Source organism: Panthera onca, chromosome B3 (assembly GCF_046562875.1).
Source record: "Panthera onca isolate mPanOnc1 chromosome B3, mPanOnc1 haplotype 2, whole genome shotgun sequence".
Taxonomy (NCBI): domain Eukaryota; kingdom Metazoa; phylum Chordata; class Mammalia; order Carnivora; family Felidae; genus Panthera; species Panthera onca.
The window spans coordinates 61,160,554-61,176,709 of record NC_138344.1 but is presented as its reverse complement, the minus strand read 5'-3'; the positions used below and the strand labels follow the sequence as shown (position 1 = coordinate 61,176,709).

General features: G+C 53.5%; 1 protein-coding gene across 5 annotated transcripts in view; it reads left to right on the top strand.

The window, feature by feature from the left end:
• Positions 1–16,035, top strand: part of MAPKBP1 (mitogen-activated protein kinase binding protein 1) — a 56,604-nt gene extending 40,569 nt beyond the window's left edge. For 2 of the 5 annotated variants that reach the window (XM_078448516.2, XM_060618876.3), the window contains exons 6-31: positions 277–414; positions 670–852; positions 1,087–1,104; positions 1,429–1,589; positions 2,400–2,589; positions 3,169–3,315; positions 3,529–3,704; positions 4,491–4,582; positions 4,853–4,978; positions 5,344–5,414; positions 5,553–5,674; positions 5,970–6,045; positions 6,159–6,270; positions 6,449–6,512; positions 6,772–6,906; positions 7,126–7,262; positions 7,468–7,523; positions 9,428–9,667; positions 10,098–10,264; positions 10,490–10,635; positions 10,739–10,936; positions 11,104–11,188; positions 11,471–11,754; positions 11,977–12,573; positions 13,014–13,099; positions 13,562–16,035. In XM_078448516.2, coding sequence (XP_078304642.1) covers positions 277–414; positions 670–852; positions 1,087–1,104; positions 1,429–1,589; positions 2,400–2,589; positions 3,169–3,315; positions 3,529–3,704; positions 4,491–4,582; positions 4,853–4,978; positions 5,344–5,414; positions 5,553–5,674; positions 5,970–6,045; positions 6,159–6,270; positions 6,449–6,512; positions 6,772–6,906; positions 7,126–7,262; positions 7,468–7,523; positions 9,428–9,667; positions 10,098–10,264; positions 10,490–10,635; positions 10,739–10,936; positions 11,104–11,188; positions 11,471–11,754; positions 11,977–12,573; positions 13,014–13,099; positions 13,562–13,789 — 4,035 coding nt within the window. In that variant the 3' untranslated portion in view covers positions 13,790–16,035. The remainder of the gene's footprint in view (positions 1–276; positions 415–669; positions 853–1,086; positions 1,105–1,428; positions 1,590–2,399; positions 2,590–3,168; positions 3,316–3,528; positions 3,705–4,490; positions 4,583–4,852; positions 4,979–5,343; positions 5,415–5,552; positions 5,675–5,969; positions 6,046–6,158; positions 6,271–6,448; positions 6,513–6,771; positions 6,907–7,125; positions 7,263–7,467; positions 7,524–9,427; positions 9,668–10,097; positions 10,265–10,489; positions 10,636–10,738; positions 10,937–11,103; positions 11,189–11,470; positions 11,755–11,976; positions 12,574–13,013; positions 13,100–13,561) is intronic. The other 3 variants (XM_060618880.3, XM_060618877.3, XM_060618878.3) reach the window with 2 other exon arrangements.
• The last annotated feature ends 121 nt before the right edge of the window (positions 16,036–16,156 follow it).

Sequence of the window (16,156 nt, the reverse complement as noted above, 5' to 3'; positions counted from 1 at the left end):
GAAAATAGCCTGAAGCAGAAAAGAAAAACTGTGTAGCCAGGTGTGTGGGTAGAAAGGGGCTAGCTTTATGCCTTTGAGGATCTACAGAGGAAATGAATCTCTTCAGCCCCTCAAGAAAGAAATTCTTCTCTCTCCCTTCTTTTTCTGACCAAAAAATCTTGGAAAGGAGCCCTTTTTAAGTACAAATCCTATCTAACCCCTCCTCCTTCCTTTAAACCTCTTTCTTCTTAGCCCCAAGAGGCAGAATTTTGATTCTTCCTTTGGCTTTCCCTCCAGAAAAACATTGTGGTGGCCTCCAATAAGGTGTCCAGTCGGGTGACAGCAGTGTCCTTCTCTGAAGATTGTAGCTACTTTGTCACTGCAGGCAACCGGCACATCAAATTCTGGTACCTCGATGACAGTAAGACCTCAAAGGTGAGCTGCTGAGGCTGGAAGTAGCCCCAGAGCCAGGGCCTGCTCAGCCCACCCCAGGAGACCCTGTTCACTTGGGCCCCTCTCTGCTTACTGAGCGGCCATACAGAACTTCTGGGTGAGCCAGATGCTGTCCGGGCCAAGGAGTAGTCTCAAAGAGTGAGGGGGCCTTGCTGCTTCCCCTCCTTCTCCCCAGGGTCTAGTGTGCAGGGGCAGGCTCTGGGGTGGACAGGTGGCAACTGTGGTGTGTCTCCACAGGTGAACGCCACTGTGCCCCTGCTGGGCCGCTCAGGGCTGCTGGGGGAGCTGCGAAACAACCTGTTCACTGATGTGGCCTGTGGCCGAGGGAAGAAGGCCGACAGCACCTTTTGCATCACGTCCTCAGGGCTGCTGTGCGAGTTCAGCGATCGGAGGCTTTTGGATAAGTGGGTGGAGCTGAGAGTAAGCACCTCTGTCCCAATGGGTAGGGGCTGCCCATGTGTAAGCTCAGGGGAGATCTGATGCCTCTGGCTCCATACCAGGGTCTAGGCCCTCACGCATGCAGGAGGGAACCCCAGGAGAGAGAAGCTTGTGGGAGCCAGAGCTTGGCCTAGTTCCAGCCCTTGGAGATCTCTATAACTGCCTCCTCTCTGCTTTCTCTTTCCATCTTTCTTTCCTCTGCTTCCCTCTTCTCAGAATACAGACAGCTTCACAGTAAGTGGTACCTAGACCCTCCTGTCTTTCTCATGCTGTTTCTTTCTCTTTGCTGGGCTTTTCTTTCTTTGTCCTCTGCCAAAACTTCTCATGCCTTAGAAGGGTCCCTGACTCCCATCCCCCAATTGCACGTGGCTGTAGGCCCTCTGGCCACCTGCTGCTGGAGGGAGGGGTGTCTCTAGATGACAGCTGAGGGGCTCAGGCCAGAGCTGCTGGGGAGCTTTTTCCTCGCCTCTGCCTTGGCTGGTCCTTCCTCTTGGCAGGTGACTCTTGAGGAGGGGTTGGGCAGGTGACCCTTGCTGACCTGAGCCCTTCTGCCTGCAGACTACTGTGGCCCACTGCATCTCTGTGAGCCAAGACTACATCTTCTGTGGCTGTGCTGATGGCACCGTGCGCCTCTTCAACCCCTCTAACCTGCACTTTCTCAGCACGCTGCCCCGGCCCCACGCCCTGGGAACAGACATTGCCAGCGTCACTGAGGCCAGGTGAGCTGTGTGGGCCCCCTGCCTCCATTCAGAGCCTCACCTTGGGCCCAGCCTTCCCTGGCTGTGCTTCAGGAGTCAAACTGAGGAGTGTATCAGTGCCCCCATGATTGCCAGCACCACCTCTGTAGACCAACAGATTTGGGCTTATTGATACTAGTGCAACCAAGGAGGCTGCACACCGTGGGAAACCGGCGAGTGTCTTAGGAAGGGGGGAGGGTAGGTAGGGCTTATTGTAAGATTTGGGCTTGTATTAGATGATTTTAGGAATGGTTCAAGGTGTTGAAGTTTTGCTCTGGTTAGATGCTGTCAGGAAGTACAGGCAATTCTACAATTGGACTTCTTAATAATTTTTATCTAAAAGGTGGAAGGGAAGATACGGGGCTAAAGCTGTAATTGGTAAAGAAGTAGCATTCAATCATGATAGATGGGAATGGAAATGTATGGTCATTTTTGTGGTTTATACAGTGACATGTGTTTATCTGTCCTCAGACACAATTATAGAGGGGTCTTGTTTTTGTTCTGTTCCATCATGGCCGCAGAGGTACCTTGTCTGACTTTCGTGTTCTCTGACACTGTGTTCATCATGAGAACACTGAGGTCCAACAACTAGTGCCAGGTCAGGGGTCAGCTCCTGGCTGACAGCTGTCAGAGACCTTTTTCTTTCTCAGGCAGCTGCCCCCTGCAGGTCTGGAGAGGGTTCCTCATGCTCCCTCTGCTCCTTCCTTTGTTCTTTGGCTTCTGTTTTCATTCTTTTAGTCCTCCATTTCATCAGCTCCTCACTCACTGTTTGCCCTGTCCTCTTCCCCACAGTCGCCTCTTCTCTGGAGTGGCCAATGCCAGGTATCCAGACACCATTGCCTTGACTTTTGATCCTACTAATCAGTGGCTGTCTTGTGTATACAACGACCACAGCATTTATGTTTGGGATGTGAGGGACCCCAAGAAAGTGGGCAAGGTGTACTCAGCTCTGTATCATTCCTCCTGCGTCTGGAGTGTGGAGGTATGTGGGCTGGGCTGGCTTGGGACTGACCAGGTTTGCTGGGGTACCATTGTGGGGCAGGAGGTGGGGATCCCTGAGTATGCCTTCATATTCCTGCTGCCTCCTTTTTTCTCCAGCAACATCCCTGTGTATCCGCATATCTTCATGGGTCCTGAGGATTGAGCTTGAATTTTACTGCTTATGTATCTCAGGCTTCTTCCATTGTATCCCTGTCTATCCCCAGCTTTGCCTCATCCTGGGCTGGGTGATCTTGGACAAGTTACTGAAATTGACTGAACCTCAGTTTCCTCAACTATAAACTGGTGTACCTGATTACTCCAGTTGTCCTAAGGATTAAATGAAATGATATAAGCGGGAGATATAGAAGAGTGCCTGGAACATAGCAGGAGCTTTGTTAAGGTTTTTGCCCTTAGTGATAATACAGAGTATCTAATAGTTATGGCTTGCTTCCTATGTGACAAACACTGGGCTAAGTCTTGGCCAGCATCCTCTCTTTAATCGCATTCCCTTCCATCTCCTTGGGCAGGTAAAGGACTGCCCCCTGCATGGAGATCTGACTTTGTTCCCTCTGCCCCTCAGGTCTACCCTGAAGTGAAGGACAGTAACCAGGCCTGCCTGCCCCCAAGTTCCTTTATCACCTGTTCCTCAGACAATACCATCCGCCTGTGGAACACAGAGAGCTCCGGGGTACACGGCTCCACCCTGCACCGAAACATTCTCAGCAATGTGAGCCCTGAGGCCTTAGGGCATCTACTCCCTACTTAATGCCCCCATCCCCTTAGCCTTCACACCCCCTTCTCAGGAACTGGGTCTCTTCCAGCTCTGGTTTGGCTGGGCTCTTTGAGCCAGGGGTTTATCTTGTCCAGCATTCTCCTCCCTTTGCAGCTGTACTGGGTCAGGCCTGCCTAATTCACCTGCTATTCTGACATGCTCCCCTAGGACCTCATTAAGATCATCTATGTGGATGGGAACACTCAGGCCCTGCTGGACACCGAGCTGCCCGGAGGAGACAAAGCTGATGGGTCCCTGATGGATCCCCGTGTGGGCATCCGCTCTGTGTGTATCAGCCCCAACGGACAGCATCTAGCTTCTGGGGACCGTGTAGGCACGCTCAGGTAATGCCAGGCCTGGAGTGGTACTGACTGCCTCCCACGGCACAGGCCGAGGGAGTTAGGTCCTGAAGGACAGAGCTTTAGAAAAATTGGCTCTGAAAGATTGGGGAACAAGATGTCTATATGCACGAAAAGATAGTAACTTTACAATGAAGTAACCCAGCAGAAACCATCCTAACCAAGTGAGTAAACTTAACATCCTCATGTCAACCTCATGAAGCCCATAATATGATGTGCTAAGATGGACATAGCATGGTTTCTGTGGTATTCTTGCCCCAAATGCATAAACTCAGTTCAATCATGGGAAAACATCAAGCAGACTAAAACTGAGGTATGTAGGACAGAGTAGTCAATACTTTTCTAAAGAGTGTTGAAGAGTGATCAGTACTCCTCAAAAGCATCAAGGTCATGAATGATAAGGAAAGACTGAAGAACTGTCACCAACTACAGGTGATAAGGAGAAACAACAATTAAATGCAATTTGGACTCTTGATAGGATCTTGGATCCAGAAAAAAGGCTTTGTGGAAAAACTGGTGAAATTCAAATAAAATCTTTAATTAATTAATTAATACTACTGTACCAATGTAAATTTCCTGCTTCTGGTATTTGAACTGCCGTTAATATGAAAATTCTCTATACTCATTGCAATTTTTCTCTAAACCTAAAAGTTCAAAAATAAATAAAAATACAATTTTAAAAACAGGTTAGAGGGAAGGTATAGCAGAGAATGGAGGGTGAGCCTCTCCTCTGGTAGCCTGTCAACACCCTCTTCCCTCTCATCTTTGCAGAGTGCACGAGCTGCAGTCCCTGAGTGAGATGCTAAAGGTGGAGGCCCATGACTCAGAAATTCTATGCCTGGAGTACTCTAAGCCAGACACAGGTAAGAAGGATGCCTGGGATCTAGCCCAGAATGGCACAGGGCCCCTCCAGTCGTGCTAGTGCCACTTACGTCCATCCTGGCTCTTGGATGTGGGACTGAACGTCATTTGAATCACTTGGTATTGCAGGTTTAGAGGAGGACAGCTCCATGCCTGCTGCATGGTTCACTTGGCTCAGAGTTATGGGGCTCAGTTCCTGTGGTCCTTTTGGCGGGCCCACATAGGGGTTTGCTCTGGGCACTCATGGGCTGATAGAGTTCTTTCAACCCCAGGTCTGAAGCTGTTGGCGTCAGCGAGCCGGGATCGGCTCATCCATGTGCTAGATGCTGGCCGTGAATATAGCCTGCAGCAGACGTTGGACGAGCACTCATCCTCCATCACTGCTGTCAAGTTTGCAGGTGGGGGCAGGGCAGTTGAGACACATCTTGCCACCTACCACCAGTATCCTCCACCCCTATCTCCTGCCTCCATGAGAAGGGTGTGCCAGTCGCAAGGATGTGTGGGACAGCAATTGGGAGGCCTGGAGCTGGATGGGAAGACAGGTGGAATGTCGACTATCAGTCTAGGTGACTGTGAGCCAACCAGGTTGGCTGAGGAGAGAGAGAACAGAAAGCTTAGGTTTGGAGGAAGTGTCCTGATTTAATTGGTTGTCCTGGTCTTGTGGAATAGTTCAGCAGTGGGGCAGTATGGAGGGAAGGCAGAGGAAGGGCTGGCCCCCTTGTGGTGAGAGCTGTGGTAATAGCTAGGCCCCCCTCCTCCATAGCCAGCGATGGGCAAGTCCGCATGATCAGCTGTGGAGCAGACAAGAGCATCTACTTCCGAACTGCACAGAAGGTGAGGGTATGGGGCTTCCCTGAATAGGGCAGTGGTTGGGGAATCTCAGTCGTTCCCTGAGCTGAGATTGTAAGAGGTGAAGGGAGGCGAAAGCCGGGCTCTCTGGGCCTAGTGAGCCCACACGTTCTACCCCTTCAGTCCGGAGATGGAGTACAGTTTACACGGACGCACCACGTGGTACGGAAGACGACCCTCTATGATATGGATGTGGAGCCCAGCTGGAAGTACACGGCCATCGGCTGCCAGGACCGAAATATTCGGTGGGCGTCCCCTTCTCAAACCATCTAACCACCTTCCTTTGTGACCTCCACCCATGTGGCCTGAGGGGTCAGCTTTAAGCAGCTGTCTCCCCATTTCTGTCTTTTTGTCTAGGACTTTGTACCCCTTGAGCCTGTAGAAAGAGCACTTTGCCTTACCCAAGAGGTAGTAGCCTCTTTGGTGTTGGGGAGTGGCTCTCAGAGAGAACAGGGCTGGGACTGAATGCTGGGGTCTCTGTCATCCAGGTGTGCTTGATTGTGGCCTCTTCTTCATGTGAACAAGAGTGTTTCTTTACAGGATCTTCAACATCAGCAGTGGGAAGCAGAAGAAGCTGTTTAAAGGATCACAGGGTGAGGACGGCACTCTCATTAAGGTAAGGGCCCAGCAGGATGGGCTCTGGACCAGAGAAAGGAAGGACAGGGGTAGTGGGTGGAAAGGGACTGGTGCTTCCCTTGTCCTCTGCCAGCTGTGTGTCCCACTCCTCAGGTGCAGACAGACCCCTCAGGGATCTATATCGCCACCAGCTGTTCTGACAAGAACCTCTCCATTTTTGACTTCTTCTCAGGCGAGTGTGTGGCCACCATGTTTGGCCACTCAGGTAAGTGTTTCCCCAATAATCTATGGCTGGAACTTTACTCTTTCCTCCTTTAGTTTCTGGGGACCTAGCAGAGCTACTCGCCCCACCCCTCCCACCAATCATTGACCTCCACTGTTGGGACAGAAGCTTGGCGGGGACTTTAGAGTGGCTCATAGGCCGTATTCTTTGTTCCTCACAGAGATTGTCACTGGCATGAAGTTTAGTAATGACTGCAAACATCTCATCTCTGTGTCAGGGGACAGGTGAGCAGAAGCCAGCTTCCCTGAGACACAGATTTTTCCTCTGTGCCACACATATACCTAGCTCCCTCCCCTCTTTTCACATCAGTGATGTCTCTGGGAAGTAGGGCTGAGCAGGGGTCTTTCTTGGCTGGGCCTGATGTGGTGCTAGAGGGTGGCCCTGGTCTTCTTGACAGCCCATGAGGAAGGGGAACTAGTGGTGTGCTACCTACCCCAGGTCCTACCCTACCCCTCCCTCACCCAACTCTGTGGCTCTATCCAGCTGTATATTTGTGTGGCGCCTGAGCTCTGAGATGACCATCAGCATGAGGCAGCGTCTGGCCGAGCTGCGCCAGCGTCAGCGAGGGGGCAAGCCACAAGGACCATCTTCTCCCCAAAGGGCTGCGGGTCCCAACCGGTGAGAACAGAGTATGGTTATGGGCGAGTGGTGGGTGGGCATCTAGACTGCTTGCTGTGATCTCCGTGCTACTCCTTTCTGCTCTGGACTTGACATTCACCTGTACCTCCCAACTCCTGTACCCCCCCAACACACATTTCTTACCTGAAGACTCATAAAGGTTGGCCTCTACCTGCATTGAGTCTCCTCTCTCCATGACCTTGCTTGTCTTGGACTTAGGCATGAGGCCCCATCGATGCTGTCTCCTGGACCAGCTCTGTCATCAGACAGTGACAAGGAGGGAGAAGATGAAGGCACTGAAGAAGAAGAACTGCCAGCTCTTCCTATCCTTGCCAAGGGTACCAAGAAAGAGCCAGGTGTGTGAAAGTCTCATGTAGGGCCAGAGAGGCACCAGTTGGCACAGTGGCCAGATATGCCCTTTCTGGTACTGTGGGGGTGAGGTCAGGGTGAGCTGAGGAAATCAGAGCATCACTGTGGCCACACAGGTATGGGCTGATGTGGAGCCAGGGCTCTGGGTGGGTGGGCTGGAGATACTCTCTCTGACTGCCTGTCTCTGTCTAGCCTCAGTGCCTGGCCCAGTCCTGCCCCGAAGCCTGTCCCACTGGGAGATGAGTCAGGTGAGTCACCATCGTTATAATGCCCTTCCAAGGTTATAAGAGGCGGAGGAAGGTGAAAGTGGGCTCTCTAGGCCTGCTCACATGCTGCACCCCTTGAGTTTAAGAAAGGGCCTTGTGGGAGAGTCTGAGCAGCTTGACTGGTCCCAGGTTACAGATGATGAAGCCTAGGGGTCTCCTTCCTGCAGTCTGGGTGGGGTGGCCTGCAGGGGTGAGTTGCCACTAGAAGAAGTGCTCCACTTGTTCAGCTGTCTGGAGGCCTGGGAGTAAACCTGAACAAAGAACAGGTTGAGGTGGGGAGTAGAAAAGGGGTGTCCGAGCCAAACTGTTAGAACTGCAAGAGGGGCTCCTGGGTGGCTCAGTTGGTTAAGCGTCCAACTCTTGATTTCGGCTCAGGTCATGATCTCATGGTTCATGGGTTCGAGCCCTGTGTCGGGCTGTCTGCTGTCACTGTGGATCCTGGTTCGGATCCTTTATCTGTCTTTCTTTCTGCCCCCCACCCTCTCAAAAATAAATGAACATTAAAAAAAAAAAAGAACTGAAATTCGAAAAAATCAAAGGTGCAAAGAATAGAAATCCGGAGAAACTAGTTTTTTGTTTTTTGTTTTTTTTACATATATAATTTATTGTCAAATTAGTTTCCATACAACACCCAGTGCTCATCCCAACAAGTGCTCTCCTCAGTGGCCATCACCCACTTTCCCCTCTCCCCCAGCCCCCATCAACCCTCAGTTCTCAGTATTTAAGAATATTTTATGGTTTGCCTCCCTCCCTCTCTGTAACTTTCCCCCCCACTTCCCCTCTCCATGGTCTTCTGTTAAGTTTCTCAAGATCCACATATGAGTGAAAATATATGGTATCTGTCTTTCTCTGACTACTTTTTTCACTTAGTATGATACCCTCCAGTTGCATCCACGTAGCTGCAAATGGCCAGATTTCATTCTTTATCATTGCCAAATAGTATTCCGTTGTATATATAAACCACATCTTCTTTATCCATTCATCAGTTGACGGACATTTAGGCTCTTTCCATAATTTGGCTATTGTTGAGAGTGCTGCTGTAAACATTGGGGTACAAGTGCCCCTATGCATCAGCACTCCTGTATCGCTTGGATAAATTCCTAGCAGTGCTATTTCTGGGTCATAGGGTAGTTCTGTTTTTCATTTTTTGAGGAACCTCCACACACTGTTTTCCAGAGCATGGAGGAACTAGTTTTAAAGACCCCACGTTAGGAGGTAAGCTCAGAACTTCCAGAGTAGTTATTTGGAGGGAAAGGGCTGTGAGAGGACTGGGCAGCTACTTCAGGGCAGCCCGAGGCGGATACAGACTTTCTGAGCAAGCCCCACAGCAGCCCAGCCCTCACTTGGGCCACATCAAGACTTCAAGGGGCAGCGCCTTCATTGTTAGCAGCAGCTCCATGGGATAATAGTGGCATGGTGCCTCTGGTGCCTTCTGACCAGGCCAGGGGCTCAAGGCTGGACTATTGGTTTGCCCTTGGTGCCGTGAATGGACTTAGAGCTGTCTTCTGGGTAAGGGATTTTGTAGAGATTCCCAGCTCCAAGGTGTCCGTGACACCAGGCGAAGGCTGAGACTAGAACATCGAAGACATGACGTAGAGTAAAGCTTAAGAACATGAATTCTGGACCCAGACTACCTGAGCTGTAACCTGCAGGCAGGCCCCTTACTGTCTGTGGGACTATACAGGTTACCTAAGTCTCCTGTGTTTCAGTTTTCCCATCTGTAAAAATGCGGAGAATAATACTACTGACTTCATAAGGTGGTTGTGGGGATTAAGTGAGCGAACACATGTAAATAAAATGCCTGGCACACAGTAAGTGATATATGAATGTTCACTGATACTATTGTATGGTGGTTGTTAACTTCCCCCTCCTCTGCCCCACACCAGGCACAGGAGACGGTGGAGTTCCTGGCCCCAGCTCCTGTGGCCAATCAAGGACCCAGAAGAAGGAGCCGCTGGGCTCAGCCAGGCGTGGAGCTGAGTGTCCGCTCCATGCTGGACCTGCGGCAGCTGGAGACACTGGCCCCAAGCCCTCGAGACCGTAGCCAAGACTTGCTGGCCATGACCCCGTCTTGCCCTGGGAAACATGGTCAGCAGGTCCCTCCTGAGACCTCACATGCTAGCCAGGTGAGCCAGCTTTCTCCCAGCAACCTAGAGATCTCCAAGCAGCCTTAGGCAGCCTTATGCCAACAGCTGGGCCCTGAGCACTGGGCCATCTATGCTTGCTCTGCTCCTGTGGCACATTGGTAGCCTGGACTGCAAAGGTTCAGGCTGGCTAGGCTGTGTGGTATGGTGATTGGGGTGGTACCCTTTGCCCTGGGCCAGGTTTTTTCAAGGGCTCATGATATTAAGTGGTGGCTGAAGGTTGACAGCCTGGAGTGTGACAGAATATTGTTATTCCAGAAGCTCAAGAACAGTGGCTGGAGCTATCCTCAGAGCTGGAATATTCAGCTTCCCCCAGAACTTACACACACCAAATCCTTGCCCACCTCCACCTCTTTTCTCAGACCTTTTCTCATGTCAGCATCCTCAGTAATGCCCCTTTGTGTGTTCCCAGAACGAAAAGCCCCCTCGGCATCAGGCTTCCCAACCCTGTTCCTGCCCCCACATTATTCGATTGTTGTCCCAAGAGGAAGGGGTCTTTGCCCAAGATCTGGAGCCTGCACCCATCGAAGATGGTATTGTCTACCCGGAGCCGAGTGACAGCCCCACCCTGGATACCAGGCAAGGGTCCTTCCCTCATCAGACTTCAGAGGCTATGCAGTCTTCCCTTCCTGTGCATTCTTTATATGGGAGGGCTGGCCCAGGATACTCAGGGCTTCCCTGCCACTTCGCCCCTGCCTCATCCCCAGTCCCACTCACAGGTCGGGGAGAAGGAAGCCAGATGTCTGGTGGGGCTGCTCACCCCTGCTAACTGCCTCTTCTTTCCCCTGCTGGCCCTCCTGAAAGTGAGTTCCAGGTGCAGGCTCCAGCCCGAGGGACCCTGGGAAGAGTGTATCCAGGCAGCAGGGCCTCCGAGAAGCACAGCCCTGACAGTGCCTGCTCTGTGGATTATAGTAGCAGCCGCCTTTCCAGCCCTGAGCACCCCAACGAAGGTGAGGCTGCAGCTTTGAGGGAGGTCAGTGGACTGAGGTGGGAGTGGAGGCTCTGGCGACAGGTTGGTGCAGCATGATGCTTCTGTCCCTTCCCCACATCCAGACTCTGAGAGCACGGAGCCCCTGAGTGTGGATGGCATTTCCTCAGACCTTGAAGAGCCAGCCGAGGGTGATGAGGAAGAGGAGGAAGAAGAGGGAGGCACTGGCTCCTATGGGCTACAGGAAGGCAGTCCCCATACTCCAGACCAGGAGCAGTTTCTAAAACAGCACTTTGAGACTCTGGCCAATGGGGCTGCTCCAGGTGTGGTCAGAGGGCCAGTATGTGGTCACTGTAGTCTTCTCTCCTTCCCTCCTTGCCTGGATGAGAGGGAGGGTACAAGGGTAGGCCATGCCCTGGGTTACCTTCTAGGGGACGCAGAATCTGGCACCAGGGCTTGCTTCACTTCATAATTTCTGTCACCCTGGCAGGGGGCCCGGTCCGGGTACCAGAGAGGACAGAGTCTCGGAGCATCTCTTCACGATTCCTGTTGCAAGTGCAGACCCCCCCACTCAGGTACCTCTCCCCACAGCAGCTCTTACTCTCCTACAAGGAGCTCTGGCTCACTTGACCCCCCGGCCCTCCCCAGAGGGCCAGTCCTGGCTCTGGGGCAGCATGCCACCCTCCTCTCTCCAAGGCTGCTGTCTTCCCATGCTCAACAGTATTTTGCACTCCCAAGTTTGGGACGACTGGCCTGCTGGCTTTGTGCCGTTCCTTCTCTCCCAGCGCTTCTCCTCATGTTGGCAAAGGGGACTCCTAAGCATCCTCTGGGCCTTCTTCCACATTTCCTCCCTGTAGGGAACGGTCTCCATCTTCCTCAAGCCTGGCGCTGCCATCGAGACCAGTCCAGATGCTGCAGGCTTCGGGTGAGCAGCTGAGAGGCAGTGGTGCCAGTCCTCCAGGAGCACCCCCAGAGGCAGAGCCCTCTCCTGGAAATGGTGGCCCCCAGCAAGCAGTTCCTGTGCTGTTGCCACGACGCCGTCTCAACCCGGATAGCAGCTGGTCTCCCAAGAGAGTGGCTGCAGCCAGCCCCTTGGGTGGACTCCAGAAAGCCCGGTCTGTGCAGAGCCTGGTGCCACAAGGTGAGGAGCCTGGTGGGCTCAACTCCAGGGTGTGGGGAGTGTGGAGCGCATGAGCATGCTAGAGGAAGGAGGGCCTGATTTAGCTCTGATGTGTCACTGTGCTTGCCACTGGGTGTCCCTTAGTGGGTATGTGTGGGGAATAGCAACTCTTAGGGAGCTGAGTCTTTGCACCTGGGATGTCTTCCTCACCACCTGACCTGTATGTCTCTGTCTTCTCTGCAGATGAGGCCCCTCCACCGGGCCCATTGCTCTTACGGGAGATGGAAGCCCACGCGGGCCTGCGCTCCCTGCCACAGGCTGATGGCCGTCTTTCTCAGCCTCACTCCTACCAGAACCCCACCACCAGTTCCATGGCCAAGATCTCCCGCAGCATCTCTGTTGGGGAGAACTTGGGGCTGGCAGCCGAACCTCAAGCTCCTGCTCCCATTAGAGTCTCACCGCTCAGCAAGCTAGCCCTGCCCAGCCGGGCTCACCTGGTCCTGGACATTCCAAAGCCACTGCCTGATCGTCCTACCCTGGCCACATTCTCACCTGTTACCAAGGGCCGGGCCCCTGGTGAGGTGGACTGGCCTGGCTCCCCAGCAGGCCTGGGAAAGGCTCACAGTACATCTGAGAGGCGGGCCTGTTTGGGGGAGGGTGCCCCTCCCAAGCCTAGGACAGAGTGCCAGGCTCAGCCTGGGCCCAACAGCCCCTGTGGCCAGCAACTGCCGGTCAGCCCCCTCTTCCGAGGCCCTGAGAACTTGCAGTCCCCAACCCCTGAGAAGACTCCCAGCCCCATGGAATGCACCAGGCCAGGGGCAGCCCTGAGCCAGGACTCAGGTGTGCACAGCTCTCCAGCTCTCATCTCCTGCCCCATCCTCTTTCTCCTGTCTCTGTTGTCTCCTCTCTGGCTCCATCCCATTTCTGTTCATCCAGCCTCTGGTGTTTTTGTCCTGTCTGCCCCTGTCTCAGTCCATAAGTCACACCCCTGATGGTGAGACACTCCTGCCAATCTTCATGATCTCCTTGTGACCCATTTGCCCCTTCAATGCTTCTGGCCCCTGGGGCTGGGGCTGGCCCTCCTCTCTGGACCTCGCTTTCTGTGTGGTATTTGGGGGAGGGGCGTTGTTGGGGAGGAAGGAGGCAAGAAAAGGGACAGTGGGCAAGTGGAGGTGGTGTGATCCCACAGGTAGGCCTCTCCAGCAATCAGTGACCTCTGGGTGGGAGGCCTGAAAGGGCAGCTTTGCTGGGCCTTACTGAGTTGTATCTGTCCCTCCCAGAACCAGCAGTGAGCCTGGAGCAGTGCGAACAACTTGTGGCAGAGCTCCAGGGCAACGTACGCCAGGCTGTGCGGCTCTACCACTTGGTACGTGTTGGACGCCTACCATGGGAGGAGACAGAGTGCTAGCTGTGTATCCAGAACAACCATGCTAAGGCTCTTCCACTGACAGATGGGTGGAGCAATCAAGAACATTCTGGGCAGAGTAGGTGAGGGAGGTAGAGGCCATTAGGCCGGGGCTCTTGAATCGCGGACCTATTGGCCCTAAGAGCCGGAGACTTTCTCAGCCTGGAGGGGTAAGGGTGGAGAGACCATATGTCCTAGTTTGCTCAGGACCATCCCAGTTTATGTCTGTTGTCCCAGTATAATTATTCATTGTATCCCTTATCATATTCAAAACCTATTTGGCCAACTTAGACATAGGGGGCAGTCCAGCAGGGCCTTCTTTGGAGGCAGGCTAGACCCAGATGGGGCCCCTCCCCTTTATACATCCATTGACAGGATGTTCCTCCACTGTTCCTCCAACTCACTTCCTGGGTCCTCCTGCAGGTGGCTGGCTGCAAGACGCCCTCAGCAGAGCAAAGTCGCATCACCCAGCTCCTCAGAAACACCTTCTCTTCAGTGAGGCAGGAGCTAGAGGCCCTGGCTGGCGCAGTGCTGTGCAGCCCGGGTGGGAGCCCTGGGGCTGTGGGGGCTGAGCAAACACAGGCCCTGCTAGAGCAATACTCAGAGCTGCTGCTTCGGGCTGTGGAGCGGCGCATGGAACGCAGACTCTAGTTCCAGAATCCTATTCCAAGTGAATGCTTCCCTTATTCCAAACTGTAGCCCCTGCTCCACTCTCCAAAACCTGTGGGGATGCTTGGAGTGGATCGCAGGGATCAGTGCTCAGAGGGAAAGCAGTTTTCCCAGCTACTCCTCATGGGGCCCCTGTATTTATTAATTTATTTCCCTGTCGCCTCACTTTCTTGGAACCCCTGCCTCCACAGCCCCTTCAGTGGCTCATGCAGGGTAGGACTTAGATCTTTGTCATCTTGGTGCTGTGAGGAGTAGGAGGGCAGCCTGCCCCATCTGGGGGAAATCGGGAAGGGCTGGCCCTCTCTTCTTAGAAGCCATTTGAAATTACTGCAGGGATCAGCTCCCTGGGGTGGAGCACACACAGGGTATTTGGTGGGGTGGAAGTGAGAGGCCACGTGGCATTCAGTGCCCTTCAGCCAACAGCGGAGCTTCACCTCTACCTCCACTTCCCTTCCCACACCAGCTGTACTCCCCTGGCTGCCAGAGCAGGGGGTTATGTTTTCCCCACTTCCTGGCAGTTGTGTAGGGCAGAGCCCTCTAGTCCTCCAGGGCGTTCCTAGCCATCAGGAGGCTTGAGTTGGTGTCAAGGCCTGAGCCCCCACATTCCACTCCCATCCCCCCTCTAAGAGAGCCCTAGCATTATCTCTCTCCCTGTGCCCCCTTTCTCTCCTGGCCAGAACTTGTGGAGACAGCTGTGGGATGTTGCTGCGGGACAGTAAAGCCCTCTGCTGGGCAAACATAAAGCCCTGGCCTCCTCTTTTTAGCCCCTTGGTCTTCCCTATCCTCCCAACCCTTGTCCCCAACAGGCTCCTAGACCCAGAGGCCACCTTCTCCTTGCATCCTGAGTGATGCCCAGTCAGAAGCCTGTGTTAGAACTTCTCTCATGGTTTACAGGGCACCAGCCCACCTTCTAAGGACCTTAGCCACAGAACTGTACACACAAACACACACACACACACACACACACAAGTTGAGTGTTTATCGCTAGAGTACTTGGCTGGCTGATGTGTGCCTGGTTTCCCTTCATGTACTACTCCTGCTTCACCACCCTGGCTCATATGGAACTACCAAGGAGCACAAAAAGGACTGGAATGTAGTAACCTGAATTCTGGATTCTTGGTGTCCACAACCTAGCTGATGTGAGATGGCTTGTTGGTTCCTGGTTCAGGTGGAAGGAGCCTCCTCAAAGGCAGTGCTGGGCACCCAAGATGCTCTGGATGCTGGAAGTTGAGGGGAGGGGGAGGCACATGGGAGTGCAGAAGGGGCCAAGAGACACACTGGAAAGGTGGTAGGTGGGACAGGTATGTAGTAGAGGGCAGGGGGTAGATTAGAATTAGAAGGGCACTTGTTAGGGGTGAGGGGAAGGAGATAGGGTACAGTGGGCTAAGGTAGAGTAGGACCAAGTAGTGAAGCAGTGGTTGAGGAATTGGGGTGAAGAACACGTGTCTCTGGGCCCTGCTGCTTCTCTCAGCCTCAGGTAAGTCAGTGTAGCTTTTCTGAAGTTCCAGGCCACAACAACCTATTCTCCCATGGACAGGCCCTGGGGCCCTGCTGGTTCAATAGGCAGCAACTTAGAAAGTTGGTTTTTGTAGAGTGCCCCGCTCTTGTTTGCATCAGCCAGAGTGCACCAGAACAGATGAAACCTAGTTCACCACCCCCACCCCCCTTCTGTACTACTACCACCTGCATGGCCACACTGCAAAGAAGTCCTGGCCCCAAGAACCCCTGCGGCTGAGGGTGGACCCTGGCAGGGCTGCAGCTGCCCTTGTGAGGGTTAGAAGTCTACTACCACTCCCCCAACCGGTACAACAGCCACAGATCAGCCCCAATAGGGCTCAGACCTGGCCCTCTAGTCTGGGCTCTTGGAGATCCTCAGCCAACCAGTCCTTCAGAGGAGGGAGCTAACACTATCGCTAAGGTTTGTGAGAAGGTGGCCGCCCTTTCCCTACCTCAGCTGAGCGCTTAGGTGGGAGAGGGGGTCTTGTGGCCGCCGGCGCCCGTCCCCTTCTGCATGTCTGAGGCCACCGGCAACTGCCCCCCCCCCGCCCCCCGAACAGATTTGCCCTGACCCAGTTTTGAAAACCTCCTTATTTATAACTTTTATACTTTGTTCAGGCCATGGGCGCTTCCCTCCTCCCGAGGTCTCACGGGGCAGGGGCCGTTTTTAACTCGTCCATTTGTATTGATGTATGAACTCATCAATAAACACAATCATTTGTTAAATCTGGGATGCCAGCGAGTGCGGCAGGCTGGAGACAGCACAGCTCCTCTCCCGCCGCTTGGTTAGCAGAATCCGGGTGCGCTGGGGGCGGGGGAGAGGATGGCGCTCCGAGGCCGCGAGGCTCCGCG